Source organism: Oryctolagus cuniculus, chromosome 5, assembly GCF_051225735.1.
Source record: "Oryctolagus cuniculus isolate XC-2025 breed Fujian yellow rabbit chromosome 5, ASM5122573v1, whole genome shotgun sequence".
In the NCBI taxonomy this organism is placed as follows: Eukaryota; Metazoa; Chordata; class Mammalia; order Lagomorpha; family Leporidae; genus Oryctolagus; species Oryctolagus cuniculus.
Window position 1 is genome coordinate 21,459,530 of NC_142871.1, and position 15,838 is coordinate 21,475,367.

The following is a 15,838-nucleotide window of genomic DNA, read 5'->3' on the forward strand; positions in this document are numbered from 1 at the left end:
AACTACATCTCTGTGGCTTAGTGAAGTATGTTCTTCAGTGAGTATCCAGAGGTGCGTGTTGGGTGAGGCCAGGAATCTCTAGATAGTGCTCAAAGGTGGGGAAAGAGTCCAGGGTGACACCAATGTTGGACACCTTAGATCTCTATTGTCAGCAGGGGGGAGGGTATAATCACCTCTGCCGGCATAATCAAAGCTTCAACTCCTCTATTTCAAGGTGCATGAACAATGCAAAGGATCTGTGTGGTCTTCAGTGTGAGCATGGAACCCTGAAACAAATACATGAGAAAAATCCATTCATAGATGAAAATTTTTCTTTTCTGAGAATTAGATATATTAAAGAGAAAGCAAACTGAAATATTAGAAATGAAAAATTCAATGAGTCAAATAGAAAATACAGTAGAATGCCTTAATGACCGATTTGTTGAGGCAAAAGAAAGAATATCTGACCTAAAATTCCTTGGAAATATCTCAATCAGACCAGAAGAGAAGAAAAAGTAGAAAAACTTAAAACAGTGTTCAAGATTTACAGGGTACTATAAATGTCCCAGCATATGTGTCTTAGAAGCTCCGGAAGGTATGGAAAGACAGAATGAATTAGAAGGCCTATCCACCAAAATAATAGCAGGAAACTACCCTAATTTGGAGAAAGAAATGGACACCCAAGTACAGTAAGCACATAGAACTCCAGTAGACACGATCAGCAAAGATCTTCATGACACATTATAGTCAAATGTTCAATAATAAAACAAAGATTCTAAAGTGTGCATGAGAAATGCCAGATCCCTCAGAAGACCTCAATTAGAGCATCAGCTGATTTCTCATCAGAAACCCTACAGACAAGGAGAGAATGGTGGGGTATAGTGCAAGTCTTAAAAGAAAAGAACAAAAAAACCTGTCAACTTGGAATACCGTACCCTGCAAGCTCCCATTTATGAATGAAAGTGAAATAAAGACCTTCCAAAACAACAGAAATTGAAGGAATCTGTCATTCCTTGTCCAGCCTTTCAAACGAAACGATTCTTAAGACAGTGCTACATGCAGAAATTGAGAATGATAGTCAACATTATGAAAGAATGTAAAGGCAGAAAAAAATCTGTTAGTAAAAGCACAAAGGAAATCCAAAGCAAATAGTAAGAATTTTTATGGGGAAATGACAGGACAAAGTCATTACATATCAATAATAACCCTGAATGAAAAATGGCCTTTATTCTGCATTTAAGACACTGACTATCTAAAAGGGCAAAAAGAAAAAAATAGGACCCATCTATTTGCTGCCTATAAGAAACACACCTCACCAACAAAGATACACACAGATTGAACATGAAAGGATGGAAAAAGATATTCCATCCCACTGGAAAGCAAAAGCTAGTAGGTGTAGCCATCCTGATATCAGACAAGATAGATTTTAACACAAAAACTGTTAAAAGAGTCAAAGAAAGGAATTATGTAATGATTAAAGGATCAATTAAACAGGAAGATGTGACTATAATAAATTTATATGCACCAATGCCAGGGCACCTGACTATTTAACGCAAATGTGAATGGATATAAAGGGAGACATACACTCCAATACAATAGTAATGGGTAACTTCAACAATCCCACTTTTATCAATGGTCAGATCAACAAGACAGAAAATCAGTACCAACAACAACAACAAAACAGAGCTAATCGACACTATGGGCCAGATGGACCTAATTGATATCTACAGAACATTTCATCCCACAGTTGAATAATAAAATTTCTTTTCATCAGTGCATAAAATTTTTTGTAGGATAGAGGACAAAATACAAATAGCCAAGGGAGACATGAAAAAATCTTCAGTATCACTAGCCATCAGGAAAATGAAAATAAAAAACACAATGAGGTTTCTCTTCACCCCAGTTAGAATGGCTATCATCCAAAAATGAAAAACAATAAATATTGGTGAAGATGGGGCCAAATTCTGCTGGTGGGAATTTAAACTAGTATAACCATTATGGACGATAGTATGGAGATTCTTTGGAGACATGAAAATAGATATATCATATCACCCAGCCATCACACTCCTGGAATTTACACAAATGAAATGAAGTCAGAATATGAAAGTGTAAAAAAAGGCTTAATGCTTCCTCAAATATGAAGTTTAACAAAGAAAAAGCAAAAGACCCTAGTTTAGTGAGAATGCAGGCAAGGGCTATAAATAATTGAGTAGAAAAATGTCCATTTCAGCCTTATACAGTAAATTTTAAAGTAATCACAGAACATTAAAATTATGGTAATATAACATTTGTAACTGTTGGTCTGACAAAGGTATAAAGTAAAGCTTTTGTTTACTATTTTTTCTTTTTTAATTTTATCTCCAACATACAGGGAAAATATGCAGTATTTTCTTTCTGTGTCCAGCTTATTTCATTCAACATGATGTCTCTCAGTTGTATCCATTTTTATACAAATGGTAGAACTTTATTCTTTTTAGTGCTGAATATTCCAGTGGGGTGTGTGTGTGTGTGTGTGTGTGTGTCACATTTCTTTATACTTTCATTTGATAATTGATACCTTGGTTGATTCCATATCTTGGCTATTGTGAACACGACTGCTATAAACGTGGCAGTGCAAGTATCTCTTTGATGCCCTGCGTTGAGGCTTTTGGGTATATACACATATATACCCAGTAGCAGGACTGCTGGATCATATGGAGAATCTATTTCTAGTTTTTTAAGAAATCTCCAAACTATTTTTTCACAGTGGCTGCACTAATTTACATTCCCACCAATGGTATATAAGTGTTCCCCTTTCTCCACATACTCACCAACATTTGTTACTCTGTCTGGATTTTAGCCATTCTGACAGGGTGAGGTGATACCTCATTGTGGGTTTTGTTTGCATTTTCTTGATAATTAGTGATTTTGAACATTTTTTCATATATTTGTTGGCCATTTTTATTTCTTCTTTGGAGAACTGTTTGATGAGGTCTTTTGCCCATTTCTGAACTGGATTGAATTATTGTTGCTGTGTTTGCTGGTTTTTTTTTTTTTTTTTTTAAGTTCCTGGTATGTTCTGGATATTAATCTTCTGTCAGATAAGTAGCTCACAAATAATTTCCCCATTCTGTTGGATGCCTCTTCAATCTATTGATCATTTCCTTTGCTGTGTAGAAGCTTCTGACTATGAGGTAATCCCATTTGTTTAGTTTGTTTTGTTTTGTTGCCTGTGTGTTGGGGGTCTTGTCTGAGAAGTTGTTCCCTATATCAATGTCTTGGAGTACTTCCTCTAAATTTTCTTCCAAAAATTTCAAAATTTAGGTCTTTGACCCATCCTGAGTTGATTTTTGTATATGGTGATAAGTATGACTCTAATTTTATTCTTCAAGACATATACATCTAGTTTTTCCAGCACCATTTGTTGAAGAGATTATCCTTACTTCAATGTATGGTATGAGCACTTCTATCAAAAACCAGTTGTTTGTATGTTTCTGGATTAATTTCTAGACTCTGTGTTCTGTACCATTCATCAATGTTCTATATTTTATTAAAACAGCTAGTACTATGCTGTTTTAATTACTAGTTTTATAGTATGCTTTGAAGTCAGGTATTGTTATGCCTATAGCTTAAATTTTTGCTCAGGCTCACCTTAGTCCTTCTGGTTCTTTTGTGATGCAATAGGGATGTTAGCATTGTTGTTCTCTAATTCTGTAAGAATAAGAATACCATTGGTATTTTGATAGGGTTGCATAGAATATATATCTTGCTTTAGGAAGTACAGATATTTTAATGATATCAATTCTTCCAATTCATGAGCAAGGAATATTTTTCCATTTTTTGTGTGTCCCTGATGATATCATCAACATTTGATAATTTTCATTGCATAGATCTTTCAATTTATTGGCTAAATTTATTCATAAATATTTGGATTTTTTGTGGCTATTGTGAATGGGATTTTTCTTTCAGTGAGCTCATCATTAGTGTATAAAAATGCTAGTACTTTGTATATGTTTATTTTGTAACCTGAAACTTTTCTGAAATGGCTTATCAGTTCTAATAGCTTTTTGGTGGAATGTATAGGTTTTCCCATATACAATATTATGTCATCTGCAAACATGTATAATTTGACTTCCTCTTTTCCAATTTTCATGTCCTTTATTTCTTTCTCTTCCTTAATTGCTCTTGCTAAAACTTCCAGTGCTATATTGAAAAAGAGTGGTGCAAGTAGACATTCTTATTCCAGATATAAGGGGAAATGCTTCTAGCTTTTCACCATTCAGTATAATATTATATATTGGTTTATAATCTATAGTCTTTATAATTTCTAGGTATTTTCTTTCTATACCTAATTTGTGCAGGTTTTTTTTTTTTTATCATGAATGGGTATTGAAGCTTATCAGATACTTTTTCTACAGCTATTGTGGTGACCATATGGTTTTTGTTCTTCATTCTGTTGATGTGATTTATGACATTCATTGTTTTGTGAATGTTGAACCACCTTGATTTTCTGCAATTAATCCCACTTGATTGTGCTGTATAATATTTTTGATGTGGTTTTGGGTTTTGTTTGCTAGTATTTTTTTATCTTTGCATCTATGTTCATTAAATATATAGGTCTGTATTTTTCTTGTGTCATATCTGATTTTGGTATCTCGGTGATACTGACCTCATAAAAAGAGTTTCACAGAGCTCCACCCTGTTAGTTATTTTGGAATAGCTTGAAAAGTATTGGAGTTAGTTCCTCTTTAAATGTTTTGTAGAATTCAGTAGTAAAATCATCAGATCCTGGACTTGTTCTTGATGGAAGACCTTTGCTTCCTGCTTCAATCTCGTTGCTTCTTATGGGTCTGTTTAGATGGTCTAGCTCTTTTAATTTAATCTTGGTAGGTTATATTAGCCAGGAATTTACTCATTTCTTTAGGGTTTTCTAGGTGGTTCTCATATAGTCTGTCATAGTTGTTTTCTATCATCTTTTGTATTTCAGTGTGTACCAGTTATGATGACATTAAAATCAGGCAACTATAATACTTTTGTATCACCAAAATATATGAAGAATTTTTCCTTTTTTATATTTTTCCTTTTTTATATGTAGTTTTTAATGCCCAGGTGGTCAATTTGACTATTCTCATTAAATGGCTTGAATAGAGACTTTACAATAAAATATTTCAACATATTTAAATAATTTTGTTGGAGATAAATCTTTTCTTATCAAAATGCCAATACAAATCACAGAATGAAAATGATTCAATGTATTTTCTTCATCTGCCATGTTTCATTTTAAGCTGGTTTTAGACCTTTTAACAAAAGTATTTTAGTTCATATACACAAATATATGTTTTTTAATAAACATTAAGAACACAGTTAAATGCTTTTAATGTTTTATAAAAGTATGTCACTATGGGTATACCTGAAAGTTTGTATAGATTTCATTCATTCACTTTTTTGAAATACATTCTAAGAATTTTACAACATCCTTGGCTTAGCTGGATCTCAAAAATTATCTTGCTAGGCACTGGATAAGAAAGATCAGTTCCTTGTCTTTAAAGAGTTCACAAAAGATGGTGGAAAAAGCAGATGATTCACTCATTTCCACCCTTCCTTCCTTCTTTCCTTCCTCCCTCCCTCCCTTCCTTCCATTTATTTATTTGAAATTAGAAAGAAGAGAGGGAGAGCCAGAGAGAGGAGCAGGGGGAGGGGGAGGGAGAGGGAGAATGAATCATCTATCCACTGGTTGACTTCCCAAATGGTTGCAACAGCCAGGGTTGAGTCAGGCCAAAGAAGGAAGCAAAGAGCTCCATCCTGGTCTCCTACGTGGGTGGCAGGGGCCCAAGAACTTTGTCCAACATATTCTACCTTCGCAGGCACATCAACAGGAAGCTGGATCAGAAGCAGAGCAGCTAAGACTCAAATGAATATGATGATATAGGATGACGGTGTTATAAGTGGCAGTTTAACCCACTGTGCCACAATGCCAGTGGCTCATTCTTTCTTTAAGCCAGAATTTATTGGGTGTTAACCATGTGTCAGACATTGTGCTAAAGCTGAGAATATGAAATTTTCTGTTGACAAACTTCTTGACTTCTGAGAATTTCAGTATTTTTAGAACTAAAACTAATTAACTGTATTAATATTTTCATTAGCACGAATACATATTTATTATTATAGACATAGTTTATTTTATAAATGATTGGAAAATTGTACCTGGTGTTCTGGCTTTCAGAAGTGATCTAAGGTAAGACCCTCTCCACATGGCTTGGATTTTAATTGCAGCTGATACTTCCTCAGGAGAATACTCTCTCTCATTGGTTGGCATAGAATATTTCACATCCATCCATTCCGCTGGAAAGATGAAAGCAAACTCTGGACTTAAAGTTATATTTAACCATTCTTCCAAGTTTCAGTGCCTCTGCCCTCTGATATATGAAATGCTACAATGATAGATGCAGCACTACAGTAATTCCTCCATATTCACTCATTACACATCCACAGAATCAACCAAGTGCTCATGGAAAAAAATGTGTCCGTATAGAACAGGTACAGGTTTTTCTCATCATTATTCCCCAAATAATACAGTGTACAACTCTTTATGCAGAATTTACACTGTAACTGGTATCATAATCTATAAATGGTTCAAAGTATATGAGAAGGTATGGGTAGGCTGTATGCAAATACTATGAACTTTAGTATCCACAGATTGTGATATCCATGGGGGTCCTGTATCCACTTCCTCCATGGATTCAGAGGGAAAACTCTATTTTCAGCATCACTCAGTGTGCTTTTTAGAATGAAAACACTCTGTGGAAGGGAAGCATATGAAACATTGACATCTTATTTAAAAACTGTTCTATAAAAATTATCCAAGTTTCTCTCAAAAATGAAGGGAAATGGGCCGGCACTGCAGCTCACTAGGCTAATCCTCGACCTGTGACGCCGGCACCCCAGCAGTTCTAGTCCTGGTTGGGGCGCCAGATTCTGTCCCGGATGCTCCTCTTCCAATCCAGCTCTCTGCTGTGGCCCAGGAGTGCAGTGGAGGATGGCCCAGGCCCTTGGGCCCTGCACCCACATGGGAGACCAGGAGGAAGCACTGGCTCCTGGCTTTGGATCAACACAATGTGCCGGCCACAATGCACCATCCGTAGTGGCCACTTGGGGGGTGAACCAACAGAAAAAAGAAGACTTTTCTCTCTGTCTCTCTCTCTCTCACTGTCTAACTCTGCCTGCCAAAAAAATAAAAAATAAAAAAATGAAAGAAAATGTTAAAATGGTAGGAACAGAGACAGATCATGGAGAGGAGGCAAGTCGGGTTAGTGGGATAGAAAATCTTTCCAAAATTCCTCAATTGCACCATACAGATCAGTGACATTCCTGTTTGTTAAGGTTAGGAATAAATTCTGGGCTACTTGGGAAATATGTGTGGTAGGGATCAGAGTAGGGGGTCATCAGTAGTTCCCTGAAGCTCCTTGAGCTTCCCGGAGCACAGCTTAAACCCCATGAGTATCCAAACAAACCCGTTCCACCTGCTCACACAAACTTCAAGAACACTATTCTCAAATTGTTTTTCAGTCAAATATCTAAGATTGATCAATACCTAAAGAAACCTCTTCCAAGGAAGAATCAAGTAACTCCACGTCCAAAACCATAGCACGGAATGCAAATTTGAAGTTGGCAGGAGGTTTTGTTAATTGAGCCTTTTTCATTAACCGCCATAAGGAAATATGAAATACCTAAAAAAAGAATACATTTATGCTTTAACTAAGAAAATATCATGACTTGACAAGGGAGGTTCTAAAAATTCTTGGTACATTAAAGAAAATTGCTTTCAGATAGACACACAATCTAACAGAAGACTCTCTGAAGTCTGACTCATCCAGAAAGAGACCAAAATCATCATTTGAGTATTTCTAATTTGTAAAATTGAGTCACAACAACAATACGTACAATACACATCAGCCAAAATATAATGTTAAGCTGGCTGAAGAGATAGAGGACAAAATTAAAATGTGATCTTTATGCTTAAGTGAAATAACATTTTCTATCAATTCCAGCGTATTTCATATGCTACAAAATTAAAGGAAAAAATGTAAGGGCTTTGCCTGACTTTCTTACCATTAAGGAGTATTTTCTTTGCACTGAAAAAGCCCTTTTAGATGTATTTAGACAAAGATTTCGCTTCAGATGCCACATAGCTGTGTTAATTCAAAATAAAAAAGGAGATGTTTTGTTACTAAAATAGCTCTCTTGAGTCTAAGTGTTGCAGGTACAAAGGCTCCTTACATATCAAATCAGGGGTAGTCACAAAAGGCCTTGGCACAGCAAAATCTTGGCAGCAGGGATGAGACTATGCATGGGCCCAACAATACAGACTCTCGGTCACCCAGGCTCAATGGCCTAACCTGCCCAGGACAGAACCGGGCTCTGATCATTTGATATGGTTCCATCCTTGGAGGAGGTCAGCCAGTCACTTGGGGACAGGTTGATTTCAGTGGACTTCTAGCAAGGTGCGAATGATTCACCATTACTAGAATTCACGCTCACTGGAGATAGGAATTTGTTTTCTGTGTCTCTGTATCTCTACCAGCATCATTATCCAGGAGGTTCCAGAAATATATATGGCAGATATGGGACCCAGTTTAACATACTAAGGGACATATTATCCAGTGAGGATTTAACCATTGGAAATAGTCTAGGGTCCATTGGTCTAACATTTACCAGAGACAGAATTGACAAAATTCCTGCTAGATTGGAATGGCACATGAAGGGCTGAGCTAAGATATGAAATGACACCTGTGGTGTGCATCTGCTGAATCAAAGGCCCATTTGTGGTGCTGTATCTGCAAAGGTAAAACATTTAGGCATGGAATTCAAAACTTGAAAGGAGTATTGGTCTCTCTTCCTATCATTTGCAATGACCCATTTGCATAATCTGTGCTGCATTCCTCACCACAAGGGTTTGCTGGATTGGAGGGCTGGATTCTTGGGGGTGGGACCCAAGAGATGCTTTCCCCAGAGAATGCAGTATGATTTACAGTAATAGTAGGCCAGAACACAGGCCAGGTTGCTTTGGGAATTGATATAATGGATTAGGAAAATTCATGTTGGTTGTCATGAATTATTAGGATACCTGCTACTTCACAGGCAGGGGAACTTTGTCTGGAACTTGCTAGGCTATTTCTTGGTACTTCTGCAGTGAATGTACAATTGTAGCAACCGTGTCATGTCAGAAAATGGCAACCAAGGGCTTGTATCCATCAGGACTGAAGGTGTGGATCACCCTCCAGACAAGCAGCTAGAAGTGATAGCTGGAGAAAGATCTAGAATGGATGGTAGAGGGGGGAGATGTAAAACACCAATCGTGGCTTCTGGGTACCAGTGGAAACAATAGACTTCTTTTCACATGGTGAATTAATCATTTATTTGTTTGATTTTACAGCTGATCAGCTACCACCTTGAACTGATGAATGACAGACTTTACTTTTTCTGGGGGTGGTGGTGGTAGCGTCTTAAGTAGGCTGGCCCTTGAGGTGGGTCTTGGCAAATATTTCTTGTATAATACTCATGTCCTGGGTGAGCAGTTCTCAACTGGGGGTGCTTTTCCCTGCTCTCCTTGCTCCGTACTAAGGTTGCCAGGTACAACATAGGAAGTTGTAAGGGTAGGTACAAAATAAAAATAAGAAACTAAATTCTCTCTGTGGAAAATGAGAGACTGAAACCCACAAACCCCTTTTTTCTTACAATATTTACTTTAGAAATCTTAACATTATTAAATTCTTAAAAATGTACATAAAATTCTTTGGAAGCCACATAAGCCTTTTGCCAGTTTTACAACCCAGAAAGGTTTTTCTCATGCATCTGGGACCATCTATGAACTATTTTTCACAAATGGTGCTATCAAGTTCTTTTTCTTGAGGACTAGTTATTGTTTATCTTGAGAGTGTATATGTAATGGGTTGCAATTCCTTAGCTATATAAAAGTGTGAGATTTCTTTCTGTCTTTGTAACCTCTTAGCTGAGTGCATTGCATTCTGGCTTAATGTTTCCTCAGCAGTAAAACTGTTCTTTTCCTCTTCTACCTCTGTGAATAATCTTCTAGGTAGGGAAATGAATTTTTTTAAATATGTATCTCCAATAACACCCATATTCAGTTAAATTTGAATAAGATATAAAATGAATTTTAGTATAAGTTTTTGGTAAAAGTATGTCCTAAATATGACATGTGTTGCTTGTTTGCATGAAAATTAAAATTTAACTGGATGTGGTATTTTTTTATTTACTAAATCTGGCAATGGTAACTCTGTCCCTCTACCACCAAGAAACATCTGGCAATGTCTGAAGTCATTTCCAGTTGGAACAACTGGATGCTATTGGCATCTAGATGGTGAAGACAGAGTGGCTTTTAAACACCTTACATTGCGGGAGACAGTCCTATGACAAAATTCTCCGGCTTTAAATGGCCCTGGTGTGGAGGTTTAAAAAATCCAGATCTGCACCCACCTGTTTCTACCATGGCTGTGGTGGATAGGATCACACCTGCTGTCAGTCTCTGCGATTCACTTTCTCACCATTGTCTGTGGAGCCAGAGGGCTACTCACCCCTGGCAGAGGCACCCATAAGTGTGAGGAAAGGAATTGAAAGCCCCTGAGGGCATGCATCTCTCAGTGCGGGAAAGGCTTGGTGGAGAAGTGCCAAGGTCTCCCCGTCATCTGTCAGGGTGACCCGCTGGGGAGCATCCTGTAGTTTATTCAGCTGCCTAGGTGATGGAGTCCCGGTGGCCCGCTGCAGTAATGATCACATCCTTCAAGGATTTTTTTTTTCTCCTTCATTTTATTCACCTCACTTCCTAACTTCATTTTGAAACCACTTCCCAACTATACTGTCTTCCTCCAAAACATTTTCTCAGGCTCAGCTTTTGGTGGTCACCTGAAATAAGCTATGCTATTTCAAACAGAATGTCTCCTCCTAGGCACTTCATACCCAGGAGATGCTTACCCTGAAGTGCTGTGCGGTGAGCTCTTTATTGTGGAGGGGAATGGGGTAGTGAGCAGCTTGCAGCTCTTTCAAGGCTACAGGAAGTTTAGTCTTGTCTTTGAAACTAGAGATCACATTTCCCACAGCTTTCAGAATTGTTAGAGCCTGTTCAGTAAAGCGGTAGCTCTCCTGGGAAGACAAAGCGTAGCAGCAACCTTCATTTATGTTCAAACTGGGATGAAATTTATGAAAAAGGAAAATTTCTGTGTGAATATTCAACCCCTAGCAAGTGGTTGATTCAATCATTGTTTGTGATTTACATAAAAAAATCAAACAACTATTTTATTTGAGAGGCAGAGATAATGGGGTTGGTGGGGGGGAGGGAGAAGGAGAGCCATCTCCCAACCACTGGTTCACAAACCATATGCCTGCAACAGATGGGGCTGGGCTGGGGTCAGCCCAGAGTGGGGAAACTCAACCCAGTCTCCCACATGGGTGGCAGGGACCCAGTCACCTGGGCCATGGCTGCAGCCTCCCAGGGTCTGCATTCGCAGAAACCTGGAGGTGGGAGCTGAAGATGGATATTTAACTCAAGTACTCCAATAGAAGATTCAGGGTCTTAACTCCTGGGCCAAACGGCTGACCCTTGAGGGCTTGCTTAACCAAGGCATTTTACTAGGTGCTACGGTCTCAGAGATAACAGAACAAGGAACTCAGTTACTATTCAGGTGGGAACACACAGGAGGATTACATACGTTCTACTGTGAGTCAGGGAAATTTTCCCAGAGTGTTCCTATTCTTACTTAGTTCTGAGTGTCTCCATGAGGGTCTCTTTGAGGATTGAGGTCAAAGAGGATTTCAGGAAAAGAGCAGTAAGGGGCCAGCGCCGTGGCTCACTTGGTTAATCCTCTGCCTGTGGCACCGGTATCCCATATAGGTGCCGGGTTCTAGTCCCAGTTGCTCCTCTTCCAGTACAGCTCTCTGCTACGGCCTGGGAAGGCAGTGGAGAATGGCCCAAGTGCTTGGGCCCTGCACTCGCATGGGAGACCAGGAAGAAGTACCTGGCTCCTGGGTTCATATCGGCTCAGTGCCGGCAGTGGTGGCCATTTGGGGAGTGAACCAATAGAAAGAAGACCTTTCTCTCTGTCTCTCTGTCTCTCTGTCTATAACTCTACTTGTCAAATTAAAAAAAAAAAAAAAAAAAGAGCAGTAAGGACTGGAGAAACAAGAGGATGAGCTAGCATGGTCTGCTAGTTCCTTCCAGAGGAGACTGCTGAAGCTAGAAGGAGGCAGAGATTTCAGCTAGTAACTCATTTAAAAAATAGAAGAAGCTGGGGCGCATAAAAATTATCTTGGTAGAATGTGGTGGGAAATATGGGGAGTTGCCTGGATCAGAAAAAGGAGGCAAAGCTGGAGGAAATCTTTTGTAGTCTGGCTTTGCCTCTTCCCCAGGGATGCCATGGTACAATCATTGCATTGTTCCCTGCAAAAACACTGAAGAATGACCCAGCAAGTGTGCCCAAATGGCACTGATGCCCTGCTGCGGTGAGGGGCTGATGAGAACAGATGCAGTTGACTTGCAACTTTAATGAATTCCTTCTTTATGAGCCTTCTAAATGCAAGCCTAGTGGTGTTACTTCTTTAGGTCAAATCATAACCACAAAAGTTCTGGTCCAGTGGCGACACTGACAGCAACCATTATGGCTCTAAAGGTGATGGAGTCTCTCTGCTCTTGTCCAGTCTACCCCGCTTCATTTTTTTGTTAGGATCAAAGAACAATGGGGCTTATGTTTGAGCCTCAATAATCTTGCCAATATAGAGAAGTGAAATCTCCAGGGAAATAGGAATTCACAAAGCAAAGAAAGAAAACACCTAGGGTGCTAAATCTCATCAAATTGGATAATGTATACCATCTAAAAAGCAGTTGTTTTTAAAAAGACAAGAATGTGGAGAAAACAGGGTAAACTTATTTAAGGAAATAGAAGACATCTGCATATAAGGTGGATTTGCTGGTGTTTCCCCTGTGCCTGTTAAGCAGGAAGGAAAAAGAAATGAAGAGAGATGGCACAGAACTGAGAAGAGGCAATCAGCCACAGCCAATGCCCAAACAAGAGTGCTTGCATAGGGCAAGTGTGGAGCATGAGGACACAGCGTACGGGAGCTGGTCTTAAGCCATCTCGTTGCTACATGATTTGCCAGGTGGCTTGCAGAATCCATCAATACAGCACCGTGCCACTTGGAGTTAGTTTTGATTTGTTTTAGTTTGGTTTGCTTTTTCAGTGAGGTGCAGTTAGAGCAAGTCTTCCTCCAATTGCTCATTGGAGAAAGACTTCAGCAGATGCTGGCCCCATTTAATTTACTCCTTTCAGACTCCATCAGAGCAGAGGAGTGCGAGAAACCAAAAAGAGATCTGGAAGACAGAAGACATGAAGGAGACACAGCAGCAGCTTTTGTGGGCCACCCTTTGCCCTCTGAATCCTGGATATACAGGCTATAAATTCCTTAGGCCAACCAAGGGATGAAAAAGAGAAACAGATCCAAACTTTAGACTATATTAAAAAAGAACTGTGCTGATCCTTTGTACCTCAAAGGACCAATGATACTGTGGGCTCTACCTGAGATGGTAACAGATATAAAAGGGCATTCAACAGAGTAGAAGTGAAGCTGGTTTTAGAGGGAAAAATGCTATTAATTATGTCCCCTTAGGGTTTAGACAGTTAATTGTACAGGTTGCACTTGAGCATTACTTTTGGAATATACTCTATAGCTTTAAAGGTTAAACATAAGAGGAGAGCAAGTTGAATAGAAAACAGAAGCAGGATTTATTTTAAAACCTTTGAAATAAAAAAATATCACAGTTGCTAACATATTTACCGGCTCAAAGTTGGGCATCACAACATCTTCATCCCCAACAACAAAGGTCACCATGCTGCAGATGTGTATGGAATGGCCCACTGGGGAATATGCAGTGAACAGTAGCATGTGTCTCCTAAAGAGAAGGACATTTGGTAAAGACCAAAGGTTGCCTTTATTGTAATTGCCCCCGTAGTTGCTTTATGACAGTTTGGGACTCAATCTAAGCCCAAGGTTAGGGAAGAATTGATCATTCTCACACAGGTAGGACACAGGTCTTTGAATTTTCACTCTTAAAGAACCCTAAGAGACTTAGGAATCTATATTTTACTAATTTAATGAAACAACAAATAGATTAGACTACAACCTCGCACATGCTGGAGATTGCTCCTACACACAGCGGTCACATTGTGACTATATCATGAGGGTACAGGTATTTTAGATAATATAGTCTTTTTCTTAAAATGCATTATTTCTTATGTGTTAATTGTGTCTCTCCTACTAGATTATAATATCTTTGAAACAGAGATATCTACTTCCCCTTAGTTATTGAACATGTAGAGCATGACAAAACATACACGCTGATGTCTGTATGCCTATTGAGAAGCTATATTTTATTGGGCACCATGTGGATTTAAGAAGATTCTTCACTAATTCCAAGTCTTTTGCTGTCAATGAATAAGCATCTCTACAAAGCAACTTGAATACTAGGAGAATCTCTCCCTGCCAGAGTTGAGGGCAGTTGTGAGAAATGTTGAAGTTTTACAATTTACAACATTCCAGAAATATTGGATGCTTGCCAATTATTATTTTACCATTTGATTTTGCTTTTTGGGCTTTGCTTTTTACACAAAAGTCATAGTGTTTCAATCACCATACTGAATTAGAATGATTGAACTTGGGAAAAAAACCCAGTGGAAATTATTTCATTGAGGTAAGCCATGTTATTTTGATTTTTCTTTAACAAAATCAAGAACACATTTTCATTACATAGTTCTTTTAAATGGAAATTCAGGTGTTTAGTCAGCTTCAACTTGATTAAAATAATATCTAACAAAAACAAACCACAGGTATAATTCTAGATTGGTATGGGGAGATGCTAGACTTCTATGCTTCTCAATTGAAATTTTAATGAAATTGAAATTCATGAAAGGACTATATATTTATGGGAAGATAAAATAAATTATTTAATAAGCTATTCTCAGAAGCTTCTGAATTAAATAAGTCTAAACAGTATTCTTTATTCACAATTCTAAGAATCTTTGATGAAAATAAATTTTGCACTCAGTGTGCAGTATTTATCAATTTATTTGTTCACAGAATTATTTTTCTCAATAATCACAGTTATAGACCTGTGCCTTGGGAAACAGTGCCCCAGTGTTCATATTTTTCACTTCTTCATTAGTTAGCATTTTACAAGCCTTCAAAAAATTCATAGTATGGGAAAAATGAAGTCTCTCCATACCCAATAGGCAGATGGATCATTGCAGCCTTGGTGGCATATGTGTGGATCTTCAGTACAAGTGTGCGTGGCTTCAAAGATTTCCAGGAAAATGTTTCACCTATTAGAAGTCCAGGCTCGATAGGAGGACTGTGTTTTGTTAGGGCTTCAGGAAAAGTGAAAAAAAAAATACTATAATTTGAGTGTGAAATGTATCTAGTTTTCATTTACACTGCCTTTATTCCAATAACAACACAAAGAAAATAATAACAGTAACAAAAGCAATAATAAGCAATGAGTTAAAGATGTACTAAAATATTCATAAAAATCCAGGAATTATTTCATGTAAGTAATTATTGGAAATAATGTTTAAGTGAATTCCAGATATGTCGATTGGTTTCATTTGCCTTCTAATAATCATTAACTCCAGTAAAGAAACTCAGAATGAGGAAATCAGGAAAAAAGTATATTTCATTTTAGTATTTCATGTAGTATATCAGCATTCTTATTACCTCTATGGTATTAACTACAGTATCTTTAAAGGTACTTATAAAAATTAATTACTTAATTAATTTGAGGGAGGAGGGAGCAAGGGCTCCCCCTTGCTCATTTACTTCC

The 15,838-nt window shown here is 38.0% G+C and overlaps 1 protein-coding gene across 3 annotated transcripts in view; it reads right to left on the minus strand.

The window, feature by feature from the left end:
* The window catches only part of ADGB (androglobin), a 217,516-nt gene that overhangs the window by 72,388 nt on the left and 129,290 nt on the right, over positions 1 to 15,838 (minus strand). For all 3 annotated transcript variants that reach the window (XM_089332586.1, XM_008263621.5, XM_008263619.5), the window contains 5 exons: positions 15,245 to 15,386; positions 13,801 to 13,915; positions 10,948 to 11,115; positions 7,550 to 7,685; positions 6,163 to 6,300 (listed from right to left, as the gene is read on the minus strand). In XM_089332586.1, coding sequence (XP_089188712.1) covers positions 6,163 to 6,300; positions 7,550 to 7,685; positions 10,948 to 11,115; positions 13,801 to 13,915; positions 15,245 to 15,386 — 699 coding nt within the window. The remainder of the gene's footprint in view (positions 1 to 6,162; positions 6,301 to 7,549; positions 7,686 to 10,947; positions 11,116 to 13,800; positions 13,916 to 15,244; positions 15,387 to 15,838) is intronic.